Source organism: Juglans regia, chromosome 8 (genome assembly GCF_001411555.2).
Source record: "Juglans regia cultivar Chandler chromosome 8, Walnut 2.0, whole genome shotgun sequence".
NCBI lineage: Eukaryota > Viridiplantae > Streptophyta > Magnoliopsida > Fagales > Juglandaceae > Juglans > Juglans regia.
Window position 1 is genome coordinate 3,844 of NC_049908.1, and position 9,009 is coordinate 12,852.

The following is a 9,009-nucleotide window of genomic DNA, read 5'->3' on the forward strand; positions in this document are numbered from 1 at the left end:
AGGAGGTCTAAGGATTGATACTCAATGGGGGCTCTTATTTTTTTACCCTGCCGTAGCCATCATGTAATGTAGTGTTTTCTGTCTCCTGCAACTATCATATAGGTTATTTACAGTAACATATCAACAAGCTTTCATATGCAATGATATAAATTTCTATATGCTTAGAAAAAAATAATAATATAAATTTCTATCTTGATTGTTAAACAATCAAGTCTTCCCATGTTCGGCTTCCTGTAGGTTTACCCAGCGAAATATTCTGAGGGTTTATCCAAAGGGTATACGCATTGACTCATCAAATTACAACCCACTGATTGGGTGGTCGCATGGAGCTCAAACGGTTGCGTTTAATATGCAGGTTTGTTTGTTCTTTATCTTTTGTCAGTTGGGAATATCTTGCTGTAAGCCTGTACCTACTCCCTTTATTGTTAAATCAAATTGCCTTTTCTTTTTCCTTTTTTTTTTTTGGGTGAGTATCATTGGAGGAAGGTGTGATATTTAGCTTCTAACATTCTAGTGTGTTACAAACAAAATTCAAATAAAATAAAATAAAAAACATTCTACCGTATTACTGGTACACCTTATGTTCTGAAGTTATGAGTAATAATTAATTAATTAGGTATTTGTATATGAAAATTGTTAGCAGTGTTTGCCTTTTAAATGGAGCTATTAGATAAGAAATCCGCACATATATGTCTATGAGTGTGCATTTTATTTCCTGATAGGAAGGAAGGATTGGATTTGTGACTGGGTACTACGGTGAGTGTATGTGTGAGACTCTGAGCGGTGAATTAAGCTTGGTCCTACTATTGATCCCTGCCTGTGAAAGATGTTCTCTCAAAGAGTTCTACATCTGCTAATTTCCTTATGACAGGGGCATGGAAGATCACTGTGGTTGATGCATGGAATGTTCAAAGCAAATGGTGGGTGTGGTTATATTAAAAAACCAGATTTCCTGTTGAATACTGGTCCACATAATGAGGTCTTTGATCCTAATGTTATATTGCCGGTGAAAAAAACTCTGAAGGTTAGGCTTCTGTCTTAATTTAGTTTCCTTGATCCTTTTAGGGAAGTGCTTTCTATAGTATATATGTATTATGTTCACATCTTGGCCAAGAGTTATAATTCTCTTGTTATTCAATAGGTGACTGTCTATATGGGGGAAGGATGGTATCATGATTTCACTCACACGCACTTCGATGCGTTTTCCCCACCAGATTTCTATGTGAGGGTAAGATGATTGAATCTACAAAAATGTCCTCATTCATACAGCTGCATTCTATTCTAGTTTGGCTTGTGGTGTAACTGCCTTTCTTATCTGCTATGATTCTGATAAATATCTTGAGTTACTTTAGTTTTGCCTTAACGGCGGGTGTCTTGCCTTTTATTAACTAGTATAGCTATGTAATATTGGTTGACCTTTTTGCTGCACCCACCCATTCCCCTTTTCTCTCGGGTGCCCTTCAGCAACTCGTGATCTTTTTGAAATTCTTCCTTATTTGAGAAACGATCAATATGTATGGAGGTTTGAATTGCTGGGATGTCTGCTGATACTATAATGAAGAAAACAAAGACATTAGAGGATAATTGGGTGCCTGATTGGAATGAAAAATTTGAGTTTCCACTGTCTGTCCCAGAACTGGCTTTGCTTAGAATTGAAGTTCACGAGTATGACATGTATGAAAAGGATGATTTCGAAGGCCAAACATGTCTACCCGTGTCCGAACTGAGAAGTGGGATTCGAGCAGTTCCACTTCATAGCCTTGAGGGAGAGAAATACAAATCTATAAAGCTTCTTATGCGCTTTGAATTTGTGTGATGCATTGGTGGTCCCAATCTATGGGCGGGTTGAAAGAAGGGTAAAATAATGTACGGCTTATAGCTGTTCTCGTCCTTTTTTAGTTTTATTGAGAAGATGTATATGGTTGTACTTGTTATATATACTTGACGCCTGTTTTGTGGTATTTATACATGTAAGAAAAAATATTCGTATCAGCCGGAAGCCAGCGCACACTCAACGCAATGAGTGAAAAATAAAATAAAATAAAATATACCCGTGAGGTGTGCTGCGGCTTCCGGCTGATGCGCAGCATACCTCTACATGTAAAGCCTTCCTTTCTGTTCAGGGTTATGGTGTGCGAAACTGCAATGTATTTTCGTGAGTTGGACATCATGCAATTTGGAAAATTGTGTCTGCGAGTATATATATTTTTCGCTTTCACGTACAATTGACATTAATGTTAATGTGATATACTTAATGATCATACACATAAAAGGACTAATTAATATATCAAACAATAAATTAAAAGGTGAAAATTTTATTTAAAAACAATATAAAAAGCAACTTGATTTAAAAACAAACAAATATTAAAAGCTAGCTTTGCAAGTACTGTGGCAAAAACAAAGTAAGATAAATTTGTCCTCGTTTGTTTTTGTAGATGAGATAAGATGAGTTAAGATTAAAATTAAAAAATTAAATAAAATATTGTTAGAATATTTTTTACTATTATTTTTGTATAAAAATTTAAAAAAAAAATTATAATAATTAAATGAGATTAGTTGAAAAGTTTGTGAAAACAAACTTTAGAGCTAGCCTCGATGGATGCGAGTTCGGAATGAATCCTAGTCCTTTCCGGAGATCTATTAATTGTGATTTTGTTGGCATTAATCAACTTATAAAAGTGAAGTCTTTTTCTTCAGATAGGAATGAAAAAGATTGTTGAATCAGGTCGGTGATCGCCAAATATAATTAATTATTTATATATTCTCAGGTATTACTTCCATATACGGAATTGGTTCCACGGCCCGGCCTAGGTTCAGCACACCTAGCAATCTCCACCGTAGAAAACTGAAAACAAAGTTCTTGTTCCAAGTCCATCAATTTCGCTTTAATAGACTTTTAGCAACTCTCCCAAATCCACTTCTTTAGAATAGTAGCTTTTCAGTTCTCCATGTTTGTTTAAACATTTTGACCCATCGTCTTCCCCCAAAGCATATTCCAAGAATATTTTTCCTTTATCACTAAAATGAAAAACCTTTTTTTACAAGTAATTGAAATTTTATTAGAAATCACAAAGGGAAGCTACTAGTACATAGGAGTATACAAGAGAAATGCTAAATATTTACTAAATATTTCAATCCCTCGGAAGATATTGGCGTTGATTTCAAAAAAAAAAAAATGGATATTGGCGTTGATAGCTTTCCAAAGGTATCAGAAAGACTTCCATTCCAATGTTTGTTTTATCTTCCGCAATTAAGAAGCCACAATAGAGGAGATAGGCCAAGTTTTTCTTATCATAAATCATGAGATTTGAAGAAATCGACCCTAGTTCATCATCTAAAGGAAGTTGGAAAAGTCAACTTTTTCATCTACTTTAAAACTTGATGAGCTCAAGCACAGTAGGCATCCTCTTGATGAGCTCAAAGACAAAGGCATCACCTTCTTTCAAATTGTTGCACTGACAAATGCACTCCATCCCTTTGTTATCTTCATTGACGAACAGCTCTTGTTATGGTAACAGCACATGGCATGCCATTGTCTTCCATTATCAGAAGTCTGAAGTTCTACACTTTGGTTCAGAGAAAAATATTTCGCAGCAAATTTAGGAGGTGCAGTAACGGCAAAGAAGAACTGCAACTCATCAGAGCATATTCAAGAAAGTATTTGAACATTAACTTGCATTGCATCATGTGGAGGCTCACCATAAAACTTTTTCGTATATTATGGGGCCGCAAGAAACGCACAAGGACTTTTAGGCTTCAATGTTTTGGCTGCTTGGATTGCTCTCTCTCTTCCTCTGCAAATCCTGAGTCTTTCTTTCTCAGATGTGTCAGAAACTGATCTTTTCCAGTCGAATGTTCCTGCATGATCTTCTTGTTTTATGGAAAACACAACTTTGTTTGACATTTCAAAAACTGAGATCAATAAATCAGTGTGTTATGTACAAACCTTGAGAACAGATGGAGAATTGTTATGCCTAGTAACTCAATGTCCTAATAATAAAGTGAACACAATAAAAAAATAAAAAAGAAAAATAAAACAGTTATGTTAGTACAGTTGAAAACCATATATATGATCTATGTTCAATTACAACGTCAATACCATGCTACACATCTCAAATAGAAAAAATTACTAATAAGAGAACGAGAAGCAAAACAAAGTGTTTTACAAAACATTTCACCGTCTTACCTTTGTATGATGAGATTCCCAAAGGCAACCCTCAAAGTCCAGATCTTCGAAACCCTTTCACCATTCCAGAATTATTATTTTTTTGATAAGTTCTGGAATTATAAAATTCCAGAATTAGTGCTGCAACTACTACTATAAAATACAACATAAAAGTTCTATCAATAGCACTAGGTGACCAAACGAACATAATATATATTCAGACCAAGACAGTGCATATAAAAGATTATAATATACCAAAATTCCACCTTATACTAAATATAGTGCCACTCAACCATCACATAATTGTACCATTTGACGTGTGGCAGCTTAGAAACAAATCTTTTGGTGCATAAAGAAGAGCAACAGCAGCACCTACAAAATGGAAAACTCATGTTAAAAATCATCCAATGATACAAATTATTATACTAGCTCACTCAGAATAACAGAATACCTGGTGGTAATAGCATAACAGACTAAACACATAGATTCAATGTTAATTTTACACATTAATAAAGGATACACCAAAGAAATATACATTGATCAGCTCTGTACCTCAAAAGACCAACAGAATAGAAGTAAAGCACCCCAGAATAGAAGTAAAGCACCCCAGAATTTTCAGGTACCAGTCATAAAAAACAACCAACAGTACAAACATAAATCACATAAACAAGTAAAAATAGAGAACAACGGAAAAACAAGAAACAGGTGTTTTCAATTAAAAACATAGAGCAGACCGAAATTATAGAAGTCAACAATGCATGGCCCACAATCGCCGATACTCCCCATTCATATGTAAAAAGCCCCGCCGCTCATCAGGTGAATCACGGAGCACGGCAAAAGCACGAAACCAATTATCCTCCGACAACTTGGGCTTAATCCCCATCAGCAAAGTGACACAACACCCAAAGGGAGCAAAGGCACCATCGCTGTCCGTAATCCCCTTGCTCCGCTTTGATGCGGAAGCCTTAGCCTTGCCCTCATCGCACTTGCGGCGTGCAACGGGCATGTTCTTCACCTCCTCGACACAACTGCATAAGTCTTCTGGATATGGGTTGGCCTGTCCCTTTTGTTCACCAGGGCGACGGGATATGTCAATGGGATTTGAAAAATCATGCACTCTCGATTGTGTGCCAGTGGCAACTGACGCGCCAAAGATCGTGCATAGCTCGGCGTATAGTGGGCAGCCCGCATTCCGGAAATACTTCCAGTCACTTTTCACCTAATTCAAATAATGGCACAATTTGGTATAAGATATTGGTTAAGAAGCTATAAAAAATGAATGAAACATCTATTGATTAAATTAGCTTACCCTGATGGCATTTGCCCAATGCTCGTCACTGCCTATCACAGCTTTCGTATAAGGGTCCCATCCCATACCCGTTTGTCCCATCAAATCGGTGAACATGAGATGCCTCTTCTTCAGCCGCTTGATTTTCCCCTTCACTTGTTCGTCGTTTAATAGCTTTGAACCCAGAGTACTAAGGTGTTGAGCATACAACACGTGATTTTTACAGCTGAACTTTCCCGCCCGTACTTTCCCACTAATAACGTCCTCATGCATCATCTCTATAAGAGTATCCTCTAGCCCATTGCCCCATAACTTCCGATCAGTCTGATGATTGTCCGGATCATCCATGTAAAAAGACTAAAAAGAGTTAAATCAACGATATTACGATGATTTTGGTATGTGAAAGCTTGAAGGATTAATGCGAAGGATATATATAGACTTTGAGATATGAATTTCAGCAAGGAATATGAACTAATGCATCTGATGATATGAAAAAAGCATAATTTATAAACAAAAAAGATGTCGGCCATACCTGTTGATGGTGACTTACGTGACAAGAGCGTAGGTGGTATCGCTAGCAAAAAAAAAAAAAAAAAAGAGTTTATAATTTCCATTGAATACACTATTGATGAATAAAGAGGGATGTATGCAGCAAATTCGAGTCTAACCATCATCTCTATAACGAGTCCAAACACAATAACGAGTCCTCAGGGAACTTGAGAAACAACTAACTACCCAATATTCTATACCTAGCTACCCATTTTTATGTATCAATAATGAGTCCAAACACAATAACATTGTCTGCAAGCTTAAGAGATTCAGCGATGTAAAATGAAGGGCAGTGCAGTGATGATAATACCTGGTGGCCCCGAGTCTTCGGAGCCTTCGTGGCTGGCCTCATGGCTTGACGACGTAGATGGCCAGAGAGAGTGGGGCGCCGTGAGGTCAGATGAGGTATGGTGGATCCGTTCCTCTTCGGCATCTTCAATTTATACTCCGTACTTGGGCTTGAGCCTTGAGCTGGAGAATGAAGGAGCAGGGGGCATGAGCTGGGATCGATTTTACCGTTCAATGTTTGCCATGATGCGTACAGAAGATAAAGCAAACGGAAGGAGGGAAAAGGGAAGGAAGGAAAGAAAGGGGCACCTGGGTTGCTCAGTCCTTTAGAAATCACTTCAACAGTATTCAAGAGGAAAATCAAAAATTTTGAAAAGCTTCTATTTCATCATTATAATTTATAATTTTTTTAAAATTTTTATGTAAAATAAAATAAATAATTTAATTTTTTTAAATTTTAAAATAAAAATAATATTTTTAAAAAAATATCGCATCTCATTTCATCTAATTATTATAAATTTACCAACTTTCAATACAAAATAATTTAACTTTTTCAAATTCTAAAACAATAATAATATTAAAAAATATATTCTAACAATATTTTATTCAACTTTTTAACTTTAATCTCAACTCATCTTATCTCATTTCTAAAAACAAACGAATCTTAAATTTATCCCAATTTCTCTCAATTTATTATTACAATTTTTTTAAATCTTAACACAAAATATAATAAACAATTCAACTTTTTCAAATTTTAAAATAATAATAATATTAAAAAATAATATTTTATCATCTCAACTCAACTCACTTCAACATTTAAACGAAATTGTAACAAAATCTTCAGCAACCCACCAGCCTAGATTCCGATTATTGTTTCAGTAACATTTTTTTAAAATATGAACACGGACTGTGTTATTATCCTTCTTTTCTTTTTTTTTCACTTCTTGCCTATATATGTTAAGTGTATTAATTTCTTCCAAAAACCAAAAAAGTGTAGTAACAAACTTATATTTTGAAGGTTTCGAGAAGCCTTCTGCAACTCAGCAAAGGTAGATTGATGTGATTCAATAGGTCCATTCTGAAACAAAAAAGACAGCAACTTTCTGCTCTAGATTTTGAAGCATCTTGATTATAGTCGTGTCTAATACTAGGCTTTGGTTTTAGCACCGTTGGGGCCCACCACTTACACTTTTTTTAGTTTTATATATATATATATATATATTATATAATTAAGAAAATATTTTTTAATAATATTATAAATTTTTTAAAAATATATATATATATTTAAAAATATTAAAAAATATATATAAAAAAACACATGAAAATAACTAGTAAAAACAAAAAAAATATACTCTTACCGTTAATTTTTACAGTTCGATATTACTATTGAAATTTTTTATTTTATTTTTTAATTCTTCTTTTTACTTAGTAATTAAGGAAAATTTTTTTAATAATATTATGATTTTTTTATTTTTTTTAAATATTTAAAAATAAAAAAAAAAATACATGTAAAAAAAAAAAACAAAAGGAAGAAGAACAATTATACTAACACCGCTGGGAGCGGACAGTTGGGTTCAGTTGAGACAAACTCAAGGAAACGGTACGGACAGTTAGTTCTTAAAAACAAACAATCGGGTTGAGTGGGACCCACGGCCAGTTCAGTACCCTGACAAGAAGAGATAAAGGTGAATTGTTCAGTTACATGCAGATATTGACAAAAATAAAATAAGATATCTCCACCAATTTTGCATTCACATGCGATAAAGAGCATACATGGTTTCAACAACACAAGCAGAGTGTTGGGACTCACGGCCAGTTCAGTACCAATGTACCATGACAAGAAGAGATAAAGGTGGTGACGTAGCGGAACCTAGATAAAATAAAATAAAAAAAACAGGGGAAGATCTGTCTTCCAGAGATAAACAAAGGGGCAAACAATATATATCAATCTACTCCCTCTCTCTTAATGGAGATCAATATATATCAATCCAAGAAAGTAAAGGTATTGCTTTAAAAAGAAAATTAACGACAAACTAGGAAGGAAATAAATTAAGTTGCTGTCTGTGGAAATTCTGCAGAAAATCAGCATGTAAATGGTGGAAGTGCAAGAATCATCATGGTGCGGAGAGAAAGTCCAACGCGTTGCCTTTATTGTCTTTATTGCCTTGCCACTATTACTCTAACTCGTGTCCTACATCAGGTGGATTGTGAAATTTGTTTTCGCTTTTCCCGTGAAGTACCTTTCGGTCTTACGTATAAAGAGAATATATCTCTAGTATTCTAATTTCTTTGTCTTCCCAGGTGGTAATGTTTTTTTTGTTTGATGTTAGGACTTGGGAACCCAGCATTGCAATATGTCAATAAGTGCAATATTTGAAATAGAAGTAAGTGTCTCCAAAACAAAGGGCTTCCCTTGTGGTCCTCTGCTGAAACTGCCACCACTTGTACATAGGAGTTGTAATCTGACATAAATCTACTTTGAACAAGATTGGTGGAGATATCTTATTTTTGTCAATATCTGCACATATTTGGCAGGTTTGATATGTGCACTTTTAACATCTATTGGTTTAAAAGACTTGCATCTTTAAACTACGTTTAAATTTTATTTTTTTTTTGTACTAGCTATTATATGTAGCTAAAATACTTGTTATGCAGATGAAGAAATAAAATTCCGAATCCTTTCCAAAAATTAACTAATGTCTTTGCCACAAACTTCTGT

General features: G+C 34.7%; 1 protein-coding gene and 1 pseudogene across 3 annotated transcripts; one reads left to right on the forward strand and one right to left on the reverse strand.

Moving 5' to 3' along the window:
* The first annotated feature begins 237 nt into the window (after positions 1-237).
* On the forward strand, positions 238-1,864 carry LOC109000939 (annotated as a pseudogene).
* A 1,296-nt stretch (positions 1,865-3,160) lies between these two features.
* On the reverse strand, positions 3,161-6,584 carry LOC109000951. Of its 3 annotated transcripts, XR_004802268.1 has the most exons (9): positions 6,313-6,584; positions 5,986-6,027; positions 5,475-5,777; positions 4,718-5,384; positions 4,432-4,537; positions 4,187-4,278; positions 3,947-3,990; positions 3,700-3,858; positions 3,161-3,566 (listed from the first exon to the last, which is right to left on the reverse strand). XR_004802268.1 is itself a non-coding variant. In XM_035693427.1 (4 exons), the coding sequence occupies exons 1-4, from the start codon at positions 6,433-6,435 to the stop codon at positions 4,914-4,916; spliced, it is 939 nt and encodes a 312-aa protein (XP_035549320.1). In that variant the 5' UTR covers positions 6,436-6,584; the 3' UTR covers positions 4,644-4,913. The 3 variants fall into 3 exon arrangements, 1 of the variants encoding a protein (XP_035549320.1); XR_004802267.1 differs by having other exon boundaries at positions 3,161-3,858; XM_035693427.1 differs by lacking the exons at positions 3,161-3,566; positions 3,700-3,858; positions 3,947-3,990; positions 4,187-4,278; positions 4,432-4,537 and having other exon boundaries at positions 4,644-5,384.
* Between the last annotated feature and the right edge of the window lie 2,425 nt (positions 6,585-9,009).

Excerpts from the sequence above, each read along its gene's own strand:
- LOC109000951 (XM_035693427.1), bottom strand. The coding sequence starts at position 6,435 with ATGCCGAAGAGGAACGGATCCACCATACCTCATCTGACCTCACGGCGC. Across the intron at positions 6,028-6,312 it reads CGAAGACTCGGGGCCACCAG|CGATACCACCTACGCTCTTG; the intron begins GTATTATCATCA and ends TTTTTTTGCTAG. Across the intron at positions 5,778-5,985 it reads ACGTAAGTCACCATCAACAG|ACTGATCGGAAGTTATGGGG; the intron begins GTATGGCCGACA and ends GACAATCATCAG.